Source organism: Mustelus asterias, chromosome 5 (genome assembly GCF_964213995.1).
Source record: "Mustelus asterias chromosome 5, sMusAst1.hap1.1, whole genome shotgun sequence".
Taxonomy (NCBI): domain Eukaryota; kingdom Metazoa; phylum Chordata; class Chondrichthyes; order Carcharhiniformes; family Triakidae; genus Mustelus; species Mustelus asterias.
The window spans coordinates 58,690,505-58,718,213 of NC_135805.1; the positions used below are offsets into that span (position 1 = coordinate 58,690,505).

Consider the following 27,709-nt stretch of genomic DNA (forward strand, 5'->3'; position numbering starts at 1 on the left):
CCAAACACTGCTGTCATCACTGCACTAACCCGCAGCCACAAATCAGCAAAAGACTTGAAAGCAGTTGAGAATTTTGCTGTTTGGGAAATGTCCCCTCTGCTGATGAACATGCATTCAGCTGTGTAAATTTAAGAGAGAACGTTAGTTGGAACACTGAGCTAAGATGGCAAGGCTGGTTCCAATCAGCATTACACACCATTTCACGTAATAAACCATGTACTCTGCATGTTATCAGAAGGGTGGTGGGTGAGTGGAATCGGCTGACGTCGGTGGTGGTGGAGGCAAACTCGTTGGGGTCTTTTAAGAGACTTCTGGATGAGTACATGGGATTTAATGGGATTGAGGGCTATAGATAGGCCTAGAGGTGGGGATGTGATCGGCGCAACTTGTGGGCCGAAGGGCCTGTTTGTGCTGTGGCTTTCTATGTTCTATGTTCTAAGACTTTCACCCCACAGAAGGGCACTGAAGATACCATGTTGGACATTTAGGGCTACTTGAAGCTTTCAAAAAGCAGGCGCTACCAACCCAAGTTTTGCATTTGTTTCAATTTCGCACAATAGTCATAGAATCATTGAATCCCTACTGTACAGGAGGAGGCCATTTAGCCCAGAGTCTGTGCTGACAACAATCCCATCCACGCCCTATTCCCATAATACCACGTAATCTCTCTGATGCTAAGGGAAATCCCACCCAGACCTGTTCCCTGTAACCCCAAGTATTTACCCCTTTAATCCCCATAACCTACACATCTTGGCACACTAAGGGGCAATTTAGCATGGCTAATCCACCTAACCTGCACACCATTGGAGTGTGGGAGGAAACCGGACCACCCAGAGGAAACCCACACAGGCACGGGGAGAACATGCAAACTCAACACAGACAATCACCCGAGGCCGGAATTGAACCTGGGTCCCTGGTGCTGTGAGGCAGCAGTGCTAACGACTGTGCCACCGTGCCATCATCCAACTATTGCATGGGCTGGATTCAGCAGGCCCCAATTCATTCTAGTCCTGCACAAGGCACAAGCTGCAGAGGGAGCATGAGCAGATTAATAAAATTAGTTGACCTTGTAGGATTCAGCAAGGTCAGCTCCTCACTGCAACTGCATTAGTGTATTTGTATGCACAGCAATCCCAAAGCCAATTTCCCTGGAATTGTGGAATCATTCCCTTCAGTCCTAACTCAGTATCTAGAGCAGGCATTACAAATTCACAGATTTGTGGTCTGGTGAGTAGAAGCACTTCAGGAAAATTGTCCAGGCTTATTAGAATTATGGTGTGACTCTGCAATTATTTTTCAGCACATATCACAATTACATTTTCAGATTTCTTTTGAAAACATGAATATGCACGAAAAGAACTGGACTGGACAATTTTCAATTAATCCGACTGGGATGTGTTAAGGCTTTTGGTAGCTTTCTAGCTATTCAATGTTTATGGACAATAAATAAAATGAATCAACTCAGCAAGGAGGTTAAACAATAGATATGTGACATAACAAATATGATGTGGAGATGCCAGCGTTGGACTGGGGTAAGCTCAGTAAGAAGTCTCACAACACCAGGTTAAAGTCCAACAGGTTTATTTGGTAGCACAAGCCACTAGCTTTCGGAGCGCTGCTCCTTCATCAGGTGAGTGGGATTTCAGTTCACAAACAGGGCATATAAAGACACAAACTCAATTTACAAAATAATGGTTGGAATGCGAGTCTTTACAGGTAATCAAGTCTTAAAGGTACAGACAGTGCGAGTGGAGAGAGGGTTAAGCACAGCGAACACAGCACAGGGAACACTTCAGCGGTCACGGGCATTTGGCTTCTGATCTTCGGGTAAGCGTTCTCCAAGGCGGCCTTCACAACACATGACAATGCAGAGTCGCTGAGCAGAGACTGATAACCAAGTTCCGCACACATGAGGACGGCCTCAACCGGGATCTTGGGTTCATGTCACACTATCTGTAACCCCCACAACTTGCTTGGGCTTGCAAAATCTCACGAACTATCCTGGCTGGAGACAATACACATCTCTTTAACCTGTGCTTAACCCTCTCTCCACTCACATTGTCTGTATGAAGGAGCCTGATGAAGGAGCAGCGCTCCAAAAGCTAGTGGCTTGTGCTACCAAATAAACCTGTTGGACTTTAACCTGGTGTTGAGACTTCTTACATAACAAATATACAGACAAGAATAGAGTTATGCAATTACCATACCCAGAGAAGAAACAGATTTTATTTCAGAAGCTCATATGTGCAGGCCTTTCTAAATTCTAGAGAAATACACATCCTCAGTAATGTTCCCTCTAAGATGTATGCTTGCAAGGCCGTCCTTCAAATGGTCCATCAGTCCATCAAATGCCTTGCACTTAGTTACTACAGCCACGATGGTAAAATGCGGTTTACTGACACTCTACCCCAAGAACAAAGAACACCCCCCGTGACAGGAGGCTAATGGATGGGAGCAAAGCCTGACATGATTTATTCAGGTGCAACTAACAGCCAAAATGTTGATTTTCCCATTTACCTTTTCCCTCCTCAAACTTCAAGTTTACCGCTTCATTCCCTGGCCATTCCACTCTCTCGCTCACTTCCTCCCTCTCGTCATCCCTGTCCTGAGCTCTCACTCAGGGCAAGGGTTTGGGAGAGGGAAATGGCAAGTTGCAGGAAGGTGGCATTAGGGAGAGGCAGCGCAGCACATAGGAGAGCATGGGAGAGGGGCGCGAGTGGGAGCAAGGCACAGAGTTGAAAACAAAGCAGTGAGTCAGGAGCAGGTTGGGATCAGGCCGCAAGTTGGGAGGGAAGCAGCCAATGGGAGGTATGTTGAAAGAGTTACTAAGTTATTAAGAGTTGTTAAGTCATTAATGGTTAGTAAGAGGATTTTTGGGCTAGTTAATATCACTGATCTTGTCATTTTGCTGCAGCTTGCTTTTATAGAATTCTTAAAGATTGATCTCAAGATTAAAACATGCTTTCACAGAGTATGTGAAACATTTTGTATTCTGAGCCAAGATCTCCAAATAATATTGTAAAGGTTCCTCTGATGTTATCTCATGGGACATTTTAAAATGTGCACACTTCCAAATAGGAGGTCTTGTGGCGCAGTGGTAGCGTCCCTGCCTCCGAGGCAAAAGCTCTCGGTTTGAGTCCCAGGACTTGAAGGCCAGGGAAGGTGCGTTCATCACATGGTCAAACAGGTTGACTGTCAACCTGCAAATCCTACCAAATACGCCAAATGTGTGACCATGAGTGACTCCTGGTCAGCCAAGCTTGATATGGAGTGGTGCCCTTCAATTTATACAAGCCTCTGGTGACTGACTAGCAACCTGTCCCAGGAGTAACTAGTTATGGGAAGAGATAAAAGTCTGCCTTAGTGAGTCACTAGGTGCAGGAAGAGAATTAGAATACTTCCAAATACTACTTCTCTCCAATTGATTTTTTTTTGTATTGTGTGAGACAATTTACTTTAAAAATTGTGAATCACTTTATTAATTCACAATATTTTTAAATCAAAAAACTATAGGTTGAATAAGACCATAAGACATAGGGGCAATCGTGGTTCACCTGGCCCATCAAGTCTGCTCTGCCATTCAATGAGATCATGACTGATCTGATAAAAAAAATCCATAATTTCCCCAAAAACAAACTCAACAGTCATTATCCCCCTTGGAATTCCACTCACTCTTCATCATAATGCTCTCCCAGGTATACTTCTGCCTCTTCAATACTCATCGAATTTACAGGGACACTGTGGGCTGGGTTTTCATCCATGCATCTGTGTGCAGAATCCGGAGAATTCCCAGATCTGTGAGCCCCCTTCTAAAAATATCTGACCAAACACCAGAGTTTTATTCCAGGGTAGCGGGGTTCCCTGGGAGCCTGGCCTGGCAACTCCAGAACGAATGAGGAGGATGCCAGGCACTGGCACAGCCTGGGCAGTAGGACGTCAGTGTTCCACGTTGAACTTTATGTTAAAAAAGCAGAAAAACATAAAATAGCTGTCCAGTCGTCCCACCCCAACACACTATGTCCTTCTGCCCATTCTCCATGACTCCCATACCCTCCATGTCAGTCTATGCCTCCTCCCCAGCCCATGACACCTTAGCCACCATGCGAACCTATGCCTCCTCCCACCCCCATGATCCCTCATACCTTCCATGTCAACCTATGCCTCCTCCCACCCCCATGGCTCCTCATAGCCACCATGCCAACCTATGAACTACGCAAAGAATGGTGGGTGTTTGGAATTCGTTGCCCCAGTTGGTGGTGGAGCAGAGCCCCTAAACTCTTAAAAAGTTCCTTGATCTGCAGCTTAAATGTAAGCTACAGGGCTAAGGGCCGGGTGCAGGAAGGTGGGATTAAAAAGGGCACCTGGGTGCCCTCGGGTTGGTGTGGACAAGATGAGCTTAATGGTCTCCTTCTATGCTGTAACTTTTCTATGATTCTATGAACCTTTGCCCACCCCTGACTCCTTACAGCCCATATACCAACCTGTGCCTCTCTGCTCAGCCCATGGCCCTTTATAGCCCCTATACCAACCTTGTGCCAATTCATGCCAGTCCATGACCCCCATCCACCATCCTTGGCTCTCACACCGACCATGTCAACTCACCCAGTATCCACTATGGACAGACCTCAGGACCCACGCTGAGATTAAATAAAATAAATTTCCAAGTGTCTATTGCACTTGAAATGCCATTTACTACATTTACATTTTTTCAACTACATCATCCCTTATAACACCAAACATTTAATTGCATGATCCATTATAACAACTTCATAGCCCATTTCAAAGGATCTATAGCCACTTGGAACAGTCGATTAAACTATGAAAGAGTAGGCAACCGGACTGTGATAATAGACTATTGCGAAATCAGTCACGTTGCACCAATCCTATAATGAAAGCCCTCTGGATTATGTCAACACATTTTTCGTCTGTGGGAGTATTTTACAGACACAAAGTTTTTTTTTAAAACCACACCAATTGTTTTTCAAACAGTTAAAGGGTAAGAGTTTTAAATTCTTCTTGACAGTTCATGTTGAGATATTTGACAGGTGTTTCTGCCAATTCCAATGAGTTTAGCAATCAAAAAAAGGGGGCACCTGACCTCCCCCAAAATCCTCTCCAAAGGAATACCTTGTTTATTTTGATGAATCCAGTAAGTTCAAACCTGGTACAACCAGCTCTCATCTGCACATGTTGGGCTTCAGACACCTGTCATACCAAAATCATGAGTGGAGTCAGCTCCTGATTTCTGTGTAGCTGCCTCTGTGAAAAGCAAATGTGCGAATCCTGATCCAGGCCCATCCCCGCCCCGGGAAAATGGTAGGTGCTGTGTTCAGAGACAGGCCTTCTAGATTCGGGCCTCTTTCCCCACTTTTGCTCCAACAGAAAGGTTCTCTGTTATAGTGAAAATTCAGGCCTGCGTCTCTCTGACTCTCGCTCTCAAGTTCACAAGAGCCAACCTCTGTCCAAATTCACAGAGGCACTTTACTGCTGCCTGATTATGTTTATCGATGTGAAGAAATTGCTGAGCTATCTTCCTCACCGTTCATAGTAATTGAGTGAAGAAAACAATCAATAAGCTGAAAAAAAATAAGAAGCTATCTTTTCTACACGTTCTATTAATTCAAAAGCCAAGCCTCCTTGGTTCTATTTTGAACTTGTCAAATTGAAGCAGAGGATCCTTGTCTTGTCTTCAAACATTGCTACCAATTCAATCGTAGAGTCCGTTGAATCCGTACAATGAGGAAAGAGACTAATTGACCCATTGAGTCTGCACAACTCTCCAAAAGAACATCCCACCCAGGCCCTCCCCTTCACCCTAACCCCGTAACCCCACACATTTACCACAGTCAATCCACCTAACCTGCACATCTTTGGACTGTGGGAGGAAACCGGAGCACCCAGAGGAAATCCACGCAGACATGGGGAGAACGTGCAAACTCCACAAAGTCACCCAAGGCCAGAATCAAACCCGGGTCCCTGGCAATGCTAACCACTATGCCACCATGTTGCCACTGAAATACAAGTTACAACGTAAAATGCCTCTCTAATGTTTGATTGTGAAGTGGTTCTGGTACTGGGTTGTGAATTCAGGTGCCACCATGAAATCACACTATAAAAAGGAAGTAAGGATCAAAGTCCCACTAAGAATAATAAGCTAAGTATTGGCTCACCTGGATTAGATAGTGAGAACACAGTTTCAAGAGCTCTAATAACTGAAGGTGACTTCCCGCTGCAAGCACGTCTTGAACTACACCCGGTTCCAGTAAGATCTGAAAAGCAAACAGTTTGTGTTTTAAACGGGAGGTTGGCTTTGTGTCAAATAAATAATTTTTATACCTTCCTAACTGTATCAAATTACAACAGCTTTGCGCAACTCTATTCAGCAGGGACATTACCGACAAAGCTATTTCCAAAACCACCCTAATACAAAGGGAAGCTCTGGATGTTTCCCAGAGAAAAAAAAAGGTCAAGTGGCATAACAAAACTAAAGTGGTTAACTGGTCATGTGTAAGGACGTATCAGATTAAAGCAAAAATACTTTTGCAGAAGAAAAATAACTCTCAGGAGGATAGAGATCGTTACTGCACTCAGTTAAAGGCAACAAAAGCTGCTTTAAGAGCAATCAAAAGCTCACTGGAGGGGAAGATAGTGAGTAACTACAGTGAAATCTTTTTTTAACCTTGGGGGAGGTCCAAGGGCCATTAAGGACTCCTAAGCACTGTGAAAAGATTCCTCATGATAGAGTCAAGTCCAGGTTTTGGTGGAGGTTTTAAATTGCCACGATGAATTAATCTTCATTTCAGTAAATTATGTTTGTTTCTCACTCCAGTAGACTATGTTTAGTTGTCATTAATGCAATACATGGTTGACTCTAAAGTTGCAAGTATTAAACCAAATGTGACAAGAATAAGAGGTCTCGGAACAGAGACTGTTGGTACTGATGGCTTTCAACAGAAGATACTCAAAGAAATGGATACAATGTAATGCTCAATAATCTGCCTTCTTAATGGCTCATTATGGACATAGATCTTTACCACGGACTCTGAGGAGGCTTGTTTCATGCCAGTTCTTTTAGAAACAGTCAACAAGTCAAAAATAGAAAATTATAGGTCCATGTGCTTGACTTCAGTGAGAGGAAAGTGGTGAGAAGGCACGATTGAAGAGGTTCAGCATAATCATTTGGAGGAAAGTAGAAATTTCACATTGCACACTTGGATTTTCATAAAGTTTTTGACAAGGTACCACACAATAAGTTACCTTATAAGATAGAGTCCTGAAGGATTGGAGATGAGATCTATGGTTAGGTAAGAGATTAGTTACATTCTCATGGTCAGAAGGTTGGCATTAATTTTATGGTTTTGTGTGGAGATTAATTACTAGACAAGTCCCGCAGAGTCATTTTTAGCACATTACTCTTCATAATTTTCATGAATAATCTGGTTGATAAGTATCTGAGCAAACGTTAAAACCATGAATGAGGAGAAAAAAAATACATTTAGATCTACAGGCAATGGGGGAATGAACTTGCATTTGGCAAATGTCACTTGATATTGATAAATGTACTTGTGTGCAGATGTGAAGGCCAATAACAATCACATGTATGCCGTCCAAGCTCAAGTCTGCTGAGTGGGAAAGAGATTGATTATTTCTTTTGTACCTTCTCGTATACTTTTCTCCCTTTTGGGAGGTGCTGGAAGGATTAGCAGGCTGATTATTAACCCGTTGAACTATGTCATGAATGCTTCTTCCATAGCCAACATGTCCTAGAGTGGGACTTGAACCCAGCACTACCAACTCAGAGGCAGAGGCACTACAAATGGACCCAGAAGACCTTCTTCACTGAGTAGATGAATATGGTAAATAAACATAGTAGATGAGTTGCTAAAGCTTAACAATCAGTGTTACAATGTTATAGCTAAACACAGAGTATTAGGGTGCATTGTGAAAGAAAAACCAAAGAACAACAAACAGGGCTCTATTGTACTCAAATAAGACCTTGCTTAAACTGTTCTGGAATAGAGTGAACAGTTTTGGCCCCATTACATGTTGGGCAATATGAAACCCTGAAAAATGTTTACAAGAGGACCAATAGATCAATATTTGTTTAAAATCCATTGGTTGTCATGGTAGGTTTGGAGAATTGATTCTTCTTGCCTCAGTAAAGCACGGGCTTTGGGCAGATTTGAATCATGTTTTTAAAATGAAGCAGCATCTAATACCAGATGGATTATGGAGAACAATGGGATACTTATGCAAGTTATTGAAACATAGAACAAGGTTAGATGCCAGAAGATTTTTCATTTCAACGAGGTTTATCAACTTTAAGAACAGGTTGGCAGCTGCTGGAGTGAGCACTGAGTTTCTGAATATTGCTAATATCACAGCATGCAAAAATAGGTGACCTATTGGTTTATATGCTTTAAATTCATTGTGTATCACTTCAATCACGTGTCATGTCAGAGAGGAATTTCCCAAGAGTTTGGTCCAAGGTTGTTTTCATTAAATACCTTCCACTTGCCTCTCGCGAGGTGATTACATGACTGTTAGTCGGAAAGAAGGATTGTATATCTCGAAGCTCAGTTGCATCAAATTGGTTTGATGGACCAATTGGTCTTTTCCTGACCGTTATTTTTATATGTCTGTGTACCAGCAATATAGGCAATGCAACAGCTACAGTATTATGTTATGGAATAGTGGAAATGGTGAAGCTACATTGCAATTTAAATCAGCACCAGAAAGAGAAAATTAAGTTTACATTTCACCTCCTACCCTTCATCAGACCCACTCCAAATATTAACTGAAGTTTCTCTTCAAGGTGTTGCTAACCAATTAAGTGCTTGGCACTGCCAACTTTTATTGCAGATTTCAGCACTCAGCTGCTCTATTTTATATCAGAGGCACTGATTTCCTGGAGCAATTAATTTTATTCTAACTGGGGAATGAACAATATATGAAAACAAGGAAGTGGGCAGGGCACTTTTATCTGAAGACCGGTTCCATCATTGAGATTGAATTGCTCCAATATTGTTGGGAGAATGCGCCAGAAAATACGAACTACAACCTGTAACACCCATATGAGATTGTAGAGATAAGTGTAATAGACATACTGCCTGAGTTTAATCATCAATGAAACATCATAAACATTAATGACATATTTCCCTCCTTAACCAGCTTCACAAAGGGCTACAGCCTGTTCGAGGAAATATTATCTTTAAGTCTAATTGCAAATGCATTTGTGAAACTATGCCTCTCAACATCTAAAATATTTTTTTGGCATCAATAGTTCTCGAGCTAAATCTCACAGTATTTCAAGGTTGAACTAAGCACTCTGGATTCGTGTTACAGGAAAGAAAACAAGGAGGTTGAAATTTGCCAAGTAAATTTAATTTGGACTTTTGTTCAATATTTTAATATTTAGAGGTGCGATGAAGTTTAGTTATAGTCATATTCTGTTAAAAGTAACATTTTTGACAGTAAATTGGATGCCTTTGTAAAATGCTTTCATCACACACAAAATTATAGAGTAATTAGCACAGAAAACAGCTTGGACTTTCCCAGTTGCTCTACCAAGTTTCACAATGCAAGGTGGGTGCACAATCTAACTCAACAGGTCGTTACATTGTCAATATATTCCTGAAAAACCCTCAAATATATGAGAAATATAAGCCACAGGTATTTCAGGCTGACATCCAATACATCAGAGGTTTGATTTGAGGAGGTCAGTTTTAGAAAGGAACAGGGAAAACAGACAAAGAGGCTTATCTCAACAAGGAGCAAGGCACCTTATACACACAGCCACTTTCTTTAGTATAAAATGAGTACCACACAGATGAGGAAGAAGCAGCAGCAGTCAGACCACAGCACATCTGGGTCCATCTTAGGCCGCGGTGTCTTAATCCTAAACATGACTGGCCAATTGCCTGTCTCCAGGTGAAACATGTACATTTTGAATCATCTCTTACATTTTAGAGGAAATAGCAACATGAGTAGCCCATTCAGCCTGTTGAGCATCTTCCACCATTTAATGAGGTCATGACTAATCTATCTTCACAAATTCCAACTGCATTCGGCTCCTTAAATGAAATGCTGATTTTGTCCACCCATTTTTTTTTTTAAGAACAGACTGTTCCACTGACAACCTGGATCCAAGTTTTGTGTCCATTGTTATGGTCACTCCCAAATAGTTATTTTTAATCTTTTGCATTCCTTCATGGCTCGTGAGCATCACTGGCTAGGTCAGCATCTGTGCCCATCTCTAACAGCTCTTGGGGTGGTGATAGTTAGCTGCATGCTTGAACCACTGCAGTCCAAATGGTGCAAGTACACCCATATTACCAATGTATGAAATATTGCTGGACTATGAATATTATAATGCAGAAACTGCAAGGCTGTGATGCTAGTCCATCAGTTCACCAAACAACCTAAGCTAGCAATCAACAGAATCAATTGATCTGACGAGAATCTCTGCATTTATGCTCTCATATTGTTGTTTGAGAAAGACTTAAATTTCTATTATTTTCTACTAGGAGGTAACTGGGTTGTTAACCATGAACTAAGAAATAGCTACTGTTGAATGAGGAATCCAGTTGTGCAGAAGTTATTTTATATTTGTGGAACATTATTAAATGTTATTTATGATTAATTACTAGTTAAAAATATGATGTGGAGATGCCGGCGTTGGACAGGGGTGGGCACAGTAGGAAGCAACACCAGGTTAAAGTCCAACAGGTTTATTTGGTATCACAAGCTTTCAGAGCGCTACTCCTTCATCAGGTAAGTCCCTGTTAAAAATAGATTTTTAAAGTTAACTTACTTAATTCTTTCTTGCGCTTGTCTAAATCTTTATTTCACTCTCAGTATCATTTTAAAAAGTAAATTTGATTGATTGGTATATTTCATTTCCTGGGTGGCTTTTTGTGAGAATTCTTTAATATGATTGGCCGCTTGGACAGCTTGATGACGTCACTGCAGTCCTATACTGGAAATCCACTCCACTTTGAAAGAGGCAAAGTTCTCACCACGGAGATTATTAGATCGCTCCACACAGCTTTCTCCAAGGTTAATAATAAACATCTTTTCTTCAGGCCATTGTTACATTTGTTCTGCGCCCTGTGCTCACACATTAATGGAGCTTTGCAGCATCTGTAAAAGTTCTCAATTCCCGTTCTCACTAACCAACCTCCATTCATAAAGCTCACAATCAACCTTTGGATGGTGGATATTTCACCACTGTTGTGATATATCATTATACCCAGAACTGAAACACTTCCCACTTACCTGTTTGAGGAAATTAGGATAACCTGATACTAAAAGACTAATAAATAAATTGGGGTAGACTAATTTAGAAATAAATATAATACATATAACCTCTGTTAGAGATTTTAAATATGTATTTTTGAAATATTCTGTGCACCTTAGCCAAATACAGACTGGCCCAAGGCATAATGGGATGAAAGCTAAGTGAAATGAACTACATTCTTTAAGGCACAGTGGTTAGCACTGCTGCCTCACAGCGCCAGGGACCCGGGTTCAATTCCCGGCTTGGGTCAGTGTCTGTGTGGAGTTTGCACATTCTCCTCGTGTCTGTGTGGGTTTCCTCCAGGTGCTCCGGTTTTCTCCCACATTCTGAAAGACGTGCTGGTTAGGTGCATTGACCTGAACAGGCGCCGCACTGTGATGACTAGGGGAATTTCACAGTAACTTCAATGCAGTGTTAATGTAAGCTTTACTTGTGACTAATAAATAATAAAAACTTTAAACTAGTGCAGTAAAGGTACCTGAAAATACAGAGGTACAGTGGCATAGAAATACATATAACCTCTGTTAGAGATTTTAAATATGTATTTTTGAAATATTCTGTATACCTTGGCCAAATACAGACTGCCCCAAGGCATAATGAGATGAAAGCTAAGTAAGATGAACCACATTCTTAAAGAACAATACAGCCTTAGAGCACAGTTTTTATCAGTATAGGTTACAAGTTCCCAGACACTAACATGAATGGAGCAATTCAATTTCTACTGATAAGAAGTGCTTAGCAGACAGTGAGAATGAGAACTTTTGAATTCTACGACCTACATAATTGAGAGATAGTGGAAAAGGTACCTTTGAACTCTTTTACCTATTACCCGGGAGCTTCCGGATTCTACGGACTAATGAATTCTCATGCTGCCAGAGAGTGGGATGTAATTGGACAAGGTAAATAATCCATATTAACATGATTGGTCCATCCTAGTAAGATGGACAGAGTAGGTGGGCAGATGATTTCTGAAAGAATATAATTTGTACAACATTTTGATAACGTAATTAGAGTAATTTGAGCTATCTCAAAGTGCTCTCCTCCATGGTGGAACCAGGCTTGGGCAATAAAGGACATCTTCAAACCTGAATTACTATCTCCGGTGAGTTCTTTGTATTTGCTGAGCTGTATTAATAAAGAGAAATCTCCTGCATGAAGCCAGCAAAATACATAGGTCTCTGAAAAACTCCTACACTCCCCACTTACCTGGATGAGTGCGGCTTCAGCAAAACTCAAGACGTTTGATACCATCTGGGACAAAGCAGCCCACTTGGTTCACACCCACCCACCACCTTAAACGTTCACACTCTCCACCATTGTATACCATATGAAAGATGCACTGCAGTGACACACCAAGGCTCTTCTGACAACATCTACAACCCCTTGTTTTGTTTATGCATGTGAAATGTCAGCTTTGATTTTTAACACCTGATTTGTGCTAGCATATTGGGTAGGATGAAGTGATTGAAGGCTGAAAGAAGAGGATCGCAAATATAGACAGAAGCTTATAAGGTTTTAGCAAGTTACATCCTGAAGCTGTTGCGAGTTAAAAGAAAGTCATTGCAGTAAACTTTTCAGTTATATTACATTGGTTTCCTGGTCTGTTCCGAGGTATCAGATTAATTAGTTGATGAAACTACCTTTGCGAGTAATGTTGAAGAGAAGATCTTGATTAACAATTCACTGACAGACTCTTGAAAACGTTTTAACTCTACGTGCAGAGGAAAATATATCAGCAATTTTGGAGGTTACACACTTTTTCAAGCAGTGAGCTAAAATGTTGGAAGATGTTTGAAAGGCTGTTACTTTTTTGGTAAATTGTCCCTTTCTCCCTTTTTTCCCCCCTGTTCCTATTGTCTCCCTGCATGGTGCATTGGCTTTTACACATACAGTTAGATAGCTGGCAATGAGGTCTGGAGAATGCCCACACCAACCCCTCCCACTAACCTCCTCCACCAAATTAAATATGCTCGGAATGGTAAGATTTCAAATGGAGTAAAGGAGCAGAGTGTGTGCAAACATACAGTACTTTAGGCTGAAGCTGGAATGTTGGTAACACTTCCCGGCACCCATTAAAGCAAAGATATAAAATCAAAGGAAAATGTGCAACAGACTGTGATCATAGAATCACAGCATCCCTACAGTGCAGAAGGAGGCCATTCAGCCCATCGAGCCTGCACCGACAACAATCCTACCCAGGCCCCATCCTTGTAACCCCACATATTTACCCTACTAATTCCCCATGACACTAAGGAGCAATTTAGCTTGGCCAATCAACCTAACCCACACATTGTTGGACTGTGGGACGAAACTGGAGCATCCGGAGGAAACCCAGCAGACACAGGGAGAATGTGCAAACGCCGCAGACAGTCATTCAAGCTGGGAATCAAACCCACCAGGTCCCTGGTGCGGTGAGGTAGCAGTGCTAACCCTGTACCATCCCTCTCTGGTATGCTACCTGAGAGTAGTTACTTAGAGTTTTGAACAGTTATAGCATCTTTAACTACTATTGAGAATGTTAGTAGCAGGCCCAAAAGAACTCTTCAAGGTTATGTGGAGCTTACGATGAGGTAAATAGTCACAAATTGTATCTACCAACCCGTAACATAATAAACAGGAGGGTACAAATTTGTGATCACAAAAAAGAATTCAAGTTAATATCAATTTCTTCACTCACAGACAGAATGTGGAATTCTCTATCACAAGCCATCTTTGAAGGAGAGTCAATAGATGTTTTTAATGAACGAAGAGTAATTGAAAAAGAGGAATGTAAAGGATCTGAGCAGCAAGAAGACTGGGATTAGATGAAATAGGTTCTGTTAAGAGAATTAACAGTGCACATTTAACTAGCTGAATAGCATTTAATATTCTAGGATTCATCGCCAGAAGCAAAATCCCACTTTTTGCTGTTCCGTCTATTTGTGATTATTCTGAAGTAGTGAGACCCATTACTGCCTTCTCCAGGCTTACTCTTACTGCCTTCTCCAGGCTGCACAGCAGTACCACCTGGTGGCAGGAATTAATACAATATCAAAAGCAGTGCACAATTTCAGAGAAGTTTTCCCTTGTTTTGCTGGCCTCAAAAATGGTCAGCATTGGAATCAAGGACATTGTGACACCATTGAGGACTTGTTTGATAAAAATGGATGGTCTGTGAGGTTAATCTTCTTCACAAGCTCATTTATTCCTTCAGAGGTAGACCTATGGTTGAAGGACAAGCGTCAATGCAACCTACAGAAATAATAATTTATCAATTAACAATTTAGTTGCACATTTTAATTTCATGATCGCCTTGATATCCCAAAATTAGAATATGTTGAAAAGTCCTGAATTTTACTTTTTTTCTGCAATGCTCCTTTGGCACTGTAGGCGTTCAATTTTACTGGCTTTAATTCCCCTCCTATGCACACATTCTGGACAGGCACAGTTCACTCAAAGTTCTCAGCATGACCAAGCTGGGTGAGCTACATTGGAAAATTGCATCCCTGGCAGGGCATAATGCATGGGAGAGAGGAAAGAAATGTGGCTACTGCTGCAAGCTACACAAGCTCCTTTAGGCTGGTGTTATGTAGGAGCCACTCCATCTGACGAAGGAGCAGCACTCCGAAAGCTAATGGCATTTGCTACCAAATAGACCTGTTGGACTTTAACCTGGTGTTGTTAAAACTCTTACTGTGTTTACCCCAGTCCAACGCCGGCATCTCCACATCAGAAAGAAAAGTATGCCAGGGTGATAAATACCCAGTACACCAAAATTAATTCCACCCACTAAGACACCAATTATATCTGCAGTCTCGGTTTCATTTACTTGGCAAAGATCATAAAGAACTGACATTGCAGGGCCTGGATTAATTGGAGAGCCATATGCTGAACTGTGCAATCTGCTACAAGGGTATATGAGGCTAGTGTGAAATCTAGGGTTGCGCACTTAACCGTCAGATTGTTTCAACAGCACCTCGTTGGTAGGTTGAAATACTGACCTGCAGGAGGTTGTGTTGTGGAGTGTTCCTTTACGCCATTCAAAATCTTACCATTTCGGGCATATTTAATTTGGTGGAGGAGGTTAATGGCAGGGGATGGTGTGGGCATTCTACAGACCTCATTGCCAGCTAACTACCTTAAGGCAAAAACACCTCCACTGCAGCAAAGGTACAAAAGTCTGAGGTCACAGACCAGCAGACTCAAGAAAAGCTTCTTCCCTGCTGCTGTCAGACTTTTAAATGGACCTACCTTGCACTAAGTTGATCTTTCTCTACACCCTAGCTATGACTGTAACACTACATTCTGCACACTCTCGTTTCCTTCTCTATGAACGGTATGTTTTGTCTGTATAGCACACAAGAAACAATACTTTGCACTGCATGTTCATACATGTGACAATAATAAATCAAATTAAAAAATCAAAAACCAAATAGGGAATCAGGTTTTTCCAGTTATCTGGCAGGGGTGAAGACATGATCGGCCAGGTGACAAGGCTAGCCCATTGCACTTAGGGTGTCCTAATGCCTGTGATGGTGGTTTGCCCAGGCTAGGATAGAGTAAAGGATCAGAGTAGTCCATGAGGTTAAACCAAGGATTTACCTGATGCAATTTTTCAAAGACATCTCGCCTTTTGGCCAAGATGAAGCGTTAGATTGACAAGATACCGCATGGTAGGTTGTTGCATAAAATTAAATCTCACGGGATCCAGGGTGAGGTAGCCAAATGGATGCAAAATTGGCTTGACAACAGAAGACAGAGGGTGGTTGTAGAGGGTTGTTTTTCAAACTGGAGGCCTGTTATCAGCGGTGTGCCTCAGGGATCGGTGTTGGGTCCACTGTTATTTGTCATTTATATTAATGATTTGGATGAGAATTTAGGAGACATGGCATAGTAAGTTTGCAGATGACACCAAGATTGGTGGCATAGTGGACAGTGAAGAAAATTATCTCGGATTGCAATGGGATCTTGATCAATTGGGCCAGTGGGCTGACGAATGGCAGATGGAGTTTAATTTAGATAAATACGAGGTGGTGCATTCTGGTAGATCGAACCAGGGCAGGACTTACTCAGTTAATGGTAGGGCATTGGGGAGAGTTACAGAACAAAAAGATCTAGGGGTACATGTTCATAGCTCATTGAAAGTGGAGTCACAGGTGGACAGCATGGTGAAGGCGGCATGCTTGGTGTCATTTGGTCAGAACTTTGACTTGGAACATGTTGAAGTTGTACAAGACATTGGTAAGGCCTCACTTGGAATACTGTGTCCAGTTCTGGTCACCCTATTATAGAAAGGATATTATTAAACTAGAAAGAGTGCAGAAAAGATTTACGAGGATGCTACCAGGACTTGATGGTTTGAGTTATAAGGAGAGGCTGGATAGACTGGGACTTTTTTTCTGGAGCGTATGAGGCTGAGGGGTGATCTTATAGAGGTCTATAAAATAATGAAGGGCATAGATCAGCCGGATAGTCAATATATTTTCCCAAAGGTAGGGGAGTCTAAAACTAGCAGGCATAGGTTTAAGGTGAGAGGGGAGAGATACAAAAAGGTCCAGAGGGGCAATTTTTTCACACAGAGGGTGGTGAGTGTCTGGAACAAGCTGCCAGAGGTAGTACTAGAGGCGGGTACAATTTTGTCTTTTTAAAAGCGTTTAGACAGTTACATGAGTAAAATGGCTAACGAGGGATATGGGCCAAGCACAGGCAATTGGGACTAGCTTAGTCATTGAAAAAAAAGGCCGGCATGGACAAGTTGGGCCGAAGGGCCTGTTTCCATGCTGTAAACCTCTATGACTCTAGATCAAGCCCAGGTTGGGGTGCAATGCCTCATCTCATCAACTCGGACTTTGTTTATCCCTCATGTGGGGACCATGAACTGGATTCAATTTGAATTTGTTTTTTTGGATGGAATAAAAATTTGGGGAAAAAGTTGCCTGGTGTTGCATGCACCTTGGATGCTGACTTGGAAATACTGTGTCCCCAGAATGGAATCTCATTTGTAAAAAATTATTCATTCAAATGCTAGACCAGCATTTATTGCTCAGCTCTAATTTCCCTTGAGGCTATGGTGAGTTGCCTTCTTGAACCACTGCAGTCCCTATATAGTATTAAGTATACCCAAGGTGCTGTTAGGGAACAAGTTCCAGGTTTTTGACGCAGCGACAGGGAAGGAATGGTGATATATTTCCTCTTTAGGATGGCGAGTGACTTGGAGAGGAATGCACTGCCTGGAAACGTAGTCGAGATCGGAAACCTTACAACCTTGAAAAAATATTTGGATAAGCATGTGAAATATTATAATATTCAAGGATATGGGACAAGTGCAGGAAAATGGGATTAGCAGCCCTCAGTGGTAGATATTGTTGGTGCAAACACGATGGACCAAAGGGTCTTTTCTGCACTTTATGACTCTATGACCCTCAGTTTCTACGTTACCTTTAAAACTGCACCATTGTCTCTCCTCATTCTTCCTAACAAAAATGTGTCATCTCTTATTTTTCCGCATTAAATTTCATCGGCCATGTTTCATCACTGTTTCTATTTCACCAGTCTTTGTCCTCCTCAAATCTACCACTACCCTCTTCATTATATTGTTATATGTATAATAGCGATGACCCAGACAGATGTCCAGGGAACCACAGCAGTTGCCACATTAAACCAAAAACATAAAATCACATGGAGTAGAGTTTACGGGTTGAAAGGGTTAATAATCACACAAGTTTGAAAAACACATAAGCTGCTAAACCTCAGTCACACAGGAAAACTATGGGAAAACCACAGGTCTTAATTAAAGCAGACCCAGATTAGCATTAAGGGCCATAAAACTCCTAGTTATAAGGCAAGACTCAGTCATACAGCATACATAAAAGACCTCCATTGAATTATACACAGCTGTAGCTTGTCAGTGTCTGTTCTAACAAGACACAATGGGACAGGGAGGCTGATATACCACTGGTTAGAAAGATAACTTCATAATTGTATAGAAAGAAATGTGTGCTTGGTGATAGTATAATTAGGTAGATCATAGAATCAACAACATGGAGACAGGCCCTTCAGCCCAAACTGGTCCATACCGACCAAAATGCCCTCTAAGCTAACCCCACTTGCCTGCATTTAGCCCATATCTCTCTAAACCTTTGCTATCCATGTGTCTGTCCAAATGCCTTTTTTAATGTTGCCAATGTCCCTGCCTCAACCACTTCCTCCAGCAGCTCATTCCACATACATACCACCCTCTGTGTAAAAAAGGTTGCTCCTCAGGTTTCCATTAATTCTTTCTCCTCAACTTAAACCTATGCCCACTAGTTCTCGATTTCCCAACCCTGGGAAAAAGACCGAGTGCATTCATCCTATTCATGCCTCTCATGATCTTGTACACCTCTATAAGATCACCCCTCAGTCTCCTACGCTCCAAAGAAAAAGTCCTAGCCTGTTCAATCTCTCCCTATAACTCAGTCTCTTGAGTCATGGCAACATCCTTGCAAATCTCTTCTGCACTCTCTCCAGTTTAATAACATCTTTCCTATAGCTAGGTGACCAAAACCGAACACAATACTCCAGGTGTGGCCTCACCAACGTCCTGTACAATGGCAACATAACTTCCCAACTTCTATACTCAATGCCCTGACTGATGAAGGCCAGCATGCCAAAAGCCTTCTTCACTGCCCTATCTACCTGTGACTCCACCTTTAGAGAACCACGCACCTGAACTCCAAGGTCCCTCTGTTCCATGCTACTCCGTAAGGTCCTACCATTCAGCAAGAAACTTTTCCCTTGATTTGACTTTCCAAAATGCAACACCTTACATTTATTGAACTTCATTTGCCATTTCTCGGCCCACTTCCCCAGCTGATCAAGAGACTGCTGCAATTTTTGATAACCTTCCTCACTGTCGACAATACCAAGTATTTTGGTGTCATCTGCAAACTTACTAATCATGCCTTGTACATTCTCATCCAAATCGTTGATATAGATAATAAACAGCAATGTGCCCAGCATTGACCCCTGAGGCACACCACATCACAGGCCTCCAGTCTGACAAGCATCCTTCCACCATTACCCTCTGCTTTCTACCATCAAACCAATTTGCCAGCTCTCCCTTGATTCCATGTGATCTAATCTTCCAGAGCAGCCAACCATGTGGAACTTCATCAAAGGCCTTACTGAAGGCCAGATAGACTATGTCTACCACCTTGCCCTCATCAACCTTCCTGGTCACTTCATCAAAGAACTCTAACAAATTTGTAAGGCATGATCTCCCATGCACAGATATTGACATATTGCAATTGGACAACTATACCCTTATGTTGTGCATGATGAAAATCTAATTGATAGCTGTGACTGGATACAGATAACTTCTGTGCAAATGTATATCTTTGATTGGTATATACTATTTTCTTGTAACTGAATCTCAACTATAAAGGTCTGTGCAATTCTTGGATTGAGGCTCTCCCTGTTGAACCACAAGTTGGAGCACTGGGGTCAGCCTGTAGTATAATTCAGCATAAGGGCCTTGTCAGGAACTCCAAGAGTCTTTGTTTAGTTTTCTCGAGATAGAGTGTGTGAAGTACACTATAGCCAAATAGCTGTATTTTTCTCCCTATCACTGGTTTAGTTTGATAAAGCCCTGAACTGTTGCACAATAAGGAGATGGAGTGACCACATCGAAATGCTGCAAGGATGGCACTTGCTAATTGCCACACACTGTTTTCAGAAAACTAGGTCAGGCTGTAAATTGGCATTGAGATTACAAGCTCTTGAAGCAACTGAGAGAAGATGTGCTAAGTTGAACTCTTATGTCAGAGGACTGAGGTACTAACAGGAACAGCAGCAGTTTATTCTGAACCTCATTTTAAGTGACTGCAGGACACGAGATGTCAGGAAGAACTGAGAAAAGATATGTTCAGGACTGATGTCAGGAAAAAAAAACGTTTCCACGTAGCCACAGATTCATCTTCTGGATAGGAATATGGATGCTATGTTTTAGCATGAGGGCTTCATTGAAGGATGAGCCAGATGGATCAAACAATCTCCTTCCTTTCTACTCTGTGATCTTATTCAGCTTTTAACTTGTCAGCTTCTACTTTCAGAGCCAAAAATAATTTATCTGGCTACCTCTTTCTTCAATCAACCTTTCAATTGCCCTCTCAAGCCCACTTCACACAGTCTGTTGTTTGATTCAATTTAGTGTTTAAGCAACGTTCCAGAATAAAGAGAGCTTAGACATCGATTGATCTTGCACTGCTCAGAATGAAAGGGAAGAAGAATGTCTCCGAAGCTTCACGAGACTATTGGTTTAGGTTCAGGGTAAATGTGGCTGTCAGGTGTTTTTAATTTTCAAGAGAAGCAACAGGGTAGAAAAGAATGTTATTTCATTCCCAGATCAAAGACTAATCCTGATCAATATTATTGTCCACTGGTGATATTTAGGCCACAAAATTGGATAAGACCTGAAAACAGGCTCAGAGAAGATAATGCGCGGTTAACCAATTATTCCTGAAGCAGACAGTTTACACACACACTTACGCTGCTTGCTCATTTTGATGATTTATGTGGGCAGCCAGTGCTCAGATCTGATGGAGGTATTCAAAATCATGAGGGGTCTTGAGAGAGTAGAGAATCATACAATCCCTACAGTATAGAAGGAGGCCGGGGGGCGAGGAGGAGGAGGAGGAAAGAGAGAGAGAGTGAGAGAGAGATCCCTGGCGCTGAGGTAGCAGTGCTAACCACTGCCCCATCCCAAAATAGTCGATAGGGAGAAACTGTTCCCACTCATGAAAGGATCAAGAACGAGAGGGCACGGATTTAAAGTAACTGGCAAAAGAACCAAAAGCAACATGAGAAAATGCTTTTTCATGCAGTGAGTGGTTAATGTCTGGAATTCACTGCCTGAGTGTGTGGTGGAAGCAGATTCAATCGAGACATTAAAAAAGGAACTAGACTGATACCCAAAAGGAAAAATATGCAGGGCAAGAAAATGCAACTAAGCGAATTGCTCATTTGGAGAGCCAGTGCAGACACTATGGGCTGAATGGCCTCCTTCTCTACTGTAACAATTCTGTGATTCTGTGAAGTGTGCTGAGTGGATGCAACCCTGAGCATCGGATGGGCATGGAGGGTGGGGGAGGGGGAATGTTGATGGGAGAGCAAGGGAGGTTGTAAGATGCTCGCAGGAGTTCAGGTTAGCTTGTCTGCACCTGTTTAAGGGAAAGATGCATTGCAACTAGAGTAGGCACTGAAAGTCAGATTGTGACCTGGGTACATGATACAAGAATGACATAACTTTACAAAGAATGGGCTCTAAGGTTCACCAATACCGCACTGCTGAAGTCTTGGTACAAGAGACGGGCAGAGGGAGAGAGGTTTGCTACCAGCAGGGGATCTGGAGGCTCTCTGAAATGATACGGTGAAAGCAGTGGAAGCAAACAGTCATGATCAATACCAACAATGCAGCCCTAATGATCTGGATCACATGGATGATCAAGGTCAGTGGATCATCTTCAAATTCAATTTCCTCACAACTGAACCCCTCCCTGCTTCAATCACCAATCCACCAGGAGTCAAACTTGATGTGGAGATGCGCGGGGTTGGACTGGGGTGGTCCACAACACCAGGTTAAAGTTCAGCGTGTTTATTTGGCATCAGGAGCCTTCGGAGTGCTGCTCCTTCATCAGGTCATTCACCAAATTCATATTTGCAGGAAGTACCACCACTTTGACCAGCTTGAGAGCCGGCTTTTGAGCTCGGGCATTGGCTGGAGACACAGCAGCGCATCCAGGAGGCTGAGAAGTTCGTGGAGAGCATGTTTTTAGACATGGTCACCCCATAGCTTAAGAAAGTGCAGTGAGAGAGGAAATGGGTAGATAGGAAAGCCCCAGAATGCATCTCACTCAAGAACCATATGTCTGTGTTGGAAAATGGTGAAAGTGACAGTGCCTCTGGGGAGTGCTGCCAGAGCCAATTTCATGGCACTGTGGAGCTAAGCTACACAAGTCGGGAGTAGTAAGAGTGGAAGAGCAATTGTGATAGAAGACTCAATAGTGAAGGGTGAAGATGGGGGTTTCTGTGGTCACAGAGCAATCTGAAGGGGGGTTTGAGCAGTCAGAGGGCATAGTTCACATTGGTATCAAGGACATAAGTAGAAGGGATAAGGCCCTTCTGGAAGCATTCAGAGAGCTAGGTAGCAAATTGAAAAGCAGGATCTCAAAGGTTGTAATCTCTGGATTACTCCCAGTGCCAAGTGCTGAAAGTCACCAAAGTTGCAGAGGACTATAGGCTGCTCTCCCTGTTTTGAGAGAGAAAGAGCACTGACTCATGGTGATTTAACCGGAGGATCACCACACCTCAGGCAAGGGGGAAATGTTGAGAAGGCAGGGCCTTCATGAAAACCCTCAGCTGGTACAGGAATTGAACCTACACTGTTGGCATATAGGAATAGAAGCATAGAGAAGATTGATGTGTGGCTGAAGAGATGGTGCAGGAGGGAGGGTGTTTGTTTCCTGGATCATGCTGGCACAGTGGTTAGCATTACTACCTTACAGTGCCAGGGACCCAGGTTCAATTCCCACCTGGGTGACGGTGTGGAGTTTGCACATCCTCCCCCTGTCTGCGTGGGTTTCCTCTGGATGCTTCGGTTTTCTCCCACAGCCCAAAGATGTGTGGGTTAGGTTGATTGGCCATGTTCAATTGCCCTTTAGCGTCAGGGCGATAAGCAGGGTAAATACATGGGGTTATGGGGATAGGGCCTGAGTGGAATTGGCTCGATGGGCCACATAGACTACCTAAAGTGCAGAAAGAGGCTATGACTCTACAGTTCTATGGATCACTGGGTCTGTTTCTGGGGAATGTGGAACCTGTACAAGTTGGGCAGGTTGCATCTGTATCAGAACAGGACCAACATCCTTGCAGCAATGTTTGCTAGTGCTGTTATGTGGAAATGGGGTTTTAAACTAATTTGGCAGGGAGATGGGCTGCCGAGTGGAGGTACAGTAGAGGGTCACGCACAGCTAAATATAGAAGAAAAACCGAGTCTGTCCAGAAGGTAGAGTGAAGATAGACATGCTAAGACACAAGGGAATATGGCAAGGCTGAATGGCATTTATTTCACTGCAAGGAATCTTATGGTAAGGCAGATAAATTGAGGGAATTGATTCACACATGAAAATATGATATCAATGCTATCACGGAGATATGATTGCAGGAGGGGCAGGACTGTCAGCTCAATATTCTGCCGTATAGAATTGTCAGGCGAGAGGGGATAGGTTTAAAAGAAGAGGTGGTGTCAATATTGATCAAGCAATCAATTACTTCAGTGAGGAGGGATGATATCTTAGCAAGATCCTCAACTAAAGCCATATAAAGGGAGCAATCACATTGAGGTCCTATAGTACACTCCCAGCAAAATCAGGGAGAGGTAGAGGAGCAGATATGTAGGCAAATTTCAGAAGTGTAAAAATAATAGGGTAATAATAGTAGACTTCCCCAGTATTAATTGGGATAGCCAGAGTGTGAAAGGCTTAGAAGGAGTGGAGTTCTTAAAGTGTATCCAGGAGAGCTTTTTGAGCCAGCACATAGAAAGTCCAACAAGAGACCTAATTTGATCAAATTTGAGGGAATGAAGCCTGGAACGAGGTAGAAGTGTCAGTGGGGGAGCATTTTGATGATAATGATCATCACTCATTATGATTTAAAGTAGTTGGGAGACTTATTAAGAAGGCAAATGCCCATGGCCTACAAGGTCATCTGATAAGGTGGATTCATAATTGGCTTAGCGGTAGGAGACAGACGGTGATGACAGATGGCTGCTTTCGTGAATGGAGGCCAGTGACCAGTGGTGTACCACAGGTATCTGTGCTAGGCCCCCTATTGTTCGTCATTTATATAAATGACATAGATGACTATGTGGAGGGTAGGATCAGTAAGTTTGCTGATGACACAAGGATTGGCCAGGTGATTAACAGTGAGGTTGAGTGTCTTGGGTTACAGGAAGATATAGACGAGATGGTCAAATGGGCGGATAAGTGGCTGATGGAATCTAATCTGAACAATGAGAGGTGATACACTTCGGAATGAGTAGTTTGACAAGAAAGTATACTATGAAAGGTCTGAAACTGGGAAATTCCGAAGAACAAAGGGAACTTGGCATGCTTGTCCATAGATCTCTGAAGGTGGAAAGCCAGGTTAAGAGGGTGGTGAAAAAGGCATATGGCACACTTGCCTTTATCAATCGGGGTATAGATTACAAAAGCAGAGAGGTCATGATGGAGTTGTATAGAACTTTGGTGAGACCACAGCTGGAGTACTGTGTACAGTTCTAGTCACCACATTATAGGAAGGATGCGATTGCACTGGAAGGGGTGCAGAGGAGATTCACCAGATGTTGCCTGTGATGGGATATTTAAGTTATAAAGAGAAGTTGGATAGGCTTGGGTTGTTTTCTCTGGAGCAGAGAAAACTGAGGGGTGACCTGATTGATGTGTTCAAGATTATGAGGGGCATGGACAGGGTGGATAGGGAGTAGCTGTTCCCTTTAGTGGAAGGGTCAGTTACGGGGGGGACACAAGTTAAAAGTGAGGGGTGAGAGGTTTAGGGAGGGATTTGAGGAAAAACTATTTTACCCAGAGGTTGGTGACGGTCTGGAATGCTTTGCCTGGGAGGGTGGTGGAGGCGGAATGCCTCACATCCTTTAAAAAGTACCTGGATGAGTACTTGGCACACCATAACATTCAAGGCTATGGGCCAAGTGCTGACAAGTGAGATTAGGTGAACAGGTCAGGGTCTTTCATGCGTCAGTGCAGACTCGATAGGCCAAAGGGCCTCTTCTGCACTGCAGTATTCTGTGATTCTGTAGTTTATGGAAAATGACAAAGATGGACCAGAAATAAAATTTCTGATTTGGGGCAATCCAATTTTAATCGGATAAGACAGGATCTGGCCTGGGAGCAGCTATTTGTAGTTAAATTCACATCAGATTAGTGAGAGTCATTCAAAAAGGAAAGAGAGTACAAAGACATCATGCTCCCATAAAGGTAAAAGGGTGGGACTAAAAAGTCCAGAGAATCCTGGACAACAAGGGAAATACAGGATTTGAGAAGGAAAGAAAGGAAGGTTTATGGCAGATACAGGGGGTTGAAAACAGTGGGTGCCTTAGAGGGGTATAGAAAGCGCAGAGGGGAACTTAAAAAAAATATCAGGACAGCAGAGAGGGGACATGAAAAAACACTGGTGGGCAAATTAAAGGAAAATCTCAAGGTGTTTTATAAGTATATTAAGAGCAAGAGGGTAACCAGGGAAAGGATAGGGTTCGTTAGGGACCACAGTGGCAATCGGTGTGTGGAGCCAAAAGACATAGGTGAGATAATAAATTATTATTGTGCATGTGTTCACTATGGAGAAGGACCAGGTAGGTATAGAAAGCAGGGAGGGGTCTGTTATATAATTGAACAGATTAGCTTTGAGAGGGAGGTGTTAGTGCTTTTAGTGGGCTAAAGAGAATGTATTAATCCCAGGCCCTGATAGATATATCCAAGGCTGCTGTTTGCGACAAGAGAGAAGATTTCAGGGACTCTGACATTAATTTTCAAAATATCTCTGGCTACATGTGAAGTGCCAGAGGAGTGGAGGACAACAAACGTGGTACCATCATTCAAGAAGGGAAGTAGAGAAAAAATAGGCATATGGAGTTAGCCAGTGAGTCTAACATCATTGACAGGGAAATTATTGGAAAAAAAAATGGACAGAATTAATCTCCACGTGCAAAGGTAAGGATTAATCACGGATAGTCAGCATGCCTTTGGCACGGGGGGAATTCTCTGAGCATTCATGCCAGTGGGATTATCTGGTCCCGCTGGCAGTGCACACCTCTCCCACGGGTTTTGCAGTGGTCTGAAGTGATATCAACAGGAAATCCCATTGACAGCAGCAGGACCAGAGAATCCCGCCGCCAGTGAACAGCACATCGCTTTCTGTTGATGAGAAACATGTGGCACGGAGGCCACATGTCTAAAAAATTTGATTGAATGTTTTGAGACAGTGACCAGGTGTGTAGATGAGGGCAGTGCAGTTGATGTGGTCTATGTGAACTTCAGTAAGGCTTTTGACAAGGTCTCACATGGGAGACTGTTCAAGGTGATAAGAGCTCATATCCCATGGGCTCTTGGTAATTTGGTAAATTGGATCCAAAATTTGGTAAATTGGATCCAAAGTTGGGTCAGTGGCATGAGGTAGAGGATGTTGGTTGAAGGTTGGTTTTGTGCTCTGGAAGCCTGTGTCCAGTGGTGTACCGCAGGGATCAGTGTCTCTCTCTTGATGTTTGTAGTGTACATTAATGATCTAAATGAGAATGTGTGGGTATGGTCCGCAAGTTTGCAGATGACAAAAATTGGTGGTGTGGTAAATAGCGGGGAAGAAAGCCTTGGGATACAGGACCCCATAGACGGAGTGGTCAGATCGGCAGAACAGTGCTCGATGGCCTGTTCAGACACAATAGGCCAACGAGCCTCTTTCTGTGCTGTAAATTCTCTGACTCTTATGACTTTTCAAGGGCAACTAGGGATGGGCAATAAATGCCTAGCCAGCGAAGCTCACTTATCATGAATTAATCTTTTTAAATTGCGAGGATCGAAATGGCTGAAACCCAGGGGGTGGCAGCAGTTCCCATAGAGTACAAACCCTGCTTTCCTGTCTTAGAATGGTGGCCTTCATCCCCTCACCACTATCATTCAGTCAGACTCCTTACCTTTGCATCTTGGCCAGCTAGCCCAGACTGCTGGTCCCAGTGTGGAGGTGGTGAGGTGTAAATTCAGATCTTCAGGCCAGAGCTGCACATTCTGCAAGATCAACTGTAGTCTCCACCACTGAAAGTCAGCAGCCTTCTGCCAGTCATGTTGCAACTCCTGGGGTAGCACAACTTGGGAGCACCAGGACAGGCAAAGGCACGAAGCATGATACTGCTGCGTCATGTGCACTGAATAGTGCTGGCAAGCTTTTTGATATGGGTTCATGTGTATGTGATTCCCTAACATTAATAAGTGACTTACTAAGCGTTCAAGATGTAACATATTAAAGGATGGGGAAAAGGAACAAGGAAATGAGACTAAATATCTCTAGTTGAAAATCTAGTGCAGCCACAAGAACGGTAACGCCAATAACCTCGTTCTGTATTTTTTTTGACTGGGTTTGACAATTCTCTGTTGGTTATTACTGAATACTCACTAATGACACAGAATGACCAAATTCCTCTTTGCAGCACCTTTGGGAACCTGTTGCGAACATGCTGGGCAGTGTCATTTCATGGTTTAAGCAACCATTTAAAGCATCAATTGTGCACTCTGGCATTTATGAATAGCCTTCAGGAGAATTTTGATTTGATTTGTCACATGTATTAGTATACAGTGAAAAGTATTGTTTCTTGCACGCTATACAGACAAA

At 42.7% G+C, this 27,709-nt stretch overlaps 1 protein-coding gene across 6 annotated transcripts in view; it reads right to left on the reverse strand.

Annotated features, from left to right (window-relative positions):
- Nucleotides 1-27,709, reverse strand: part of klhl32 (kelch-like family member 32) — a 261,784-nt gene that overhangs the window by 149,573 nt on the left and 84,502 nt on the right. For 4 of the 6 annotated variants that reach the window (XM_078212639.1, XM_078212641.1, XM_078212637.1 and 1 more), the window contains one exon: nt 6,171-6,269. The exons of the other annotated variants lie outside the window; for them this stretch is intronic. In XM_078212639.1, coding sequence (XP_078068765.1) covers nt 6,171-6,269 — 99 coding nt within the window. The remainder of the gene's footprint in view (nt 1-6,170; nt 6,270-27,709) is intronic. 6 annotated transcript variants of the gene reach the window in all.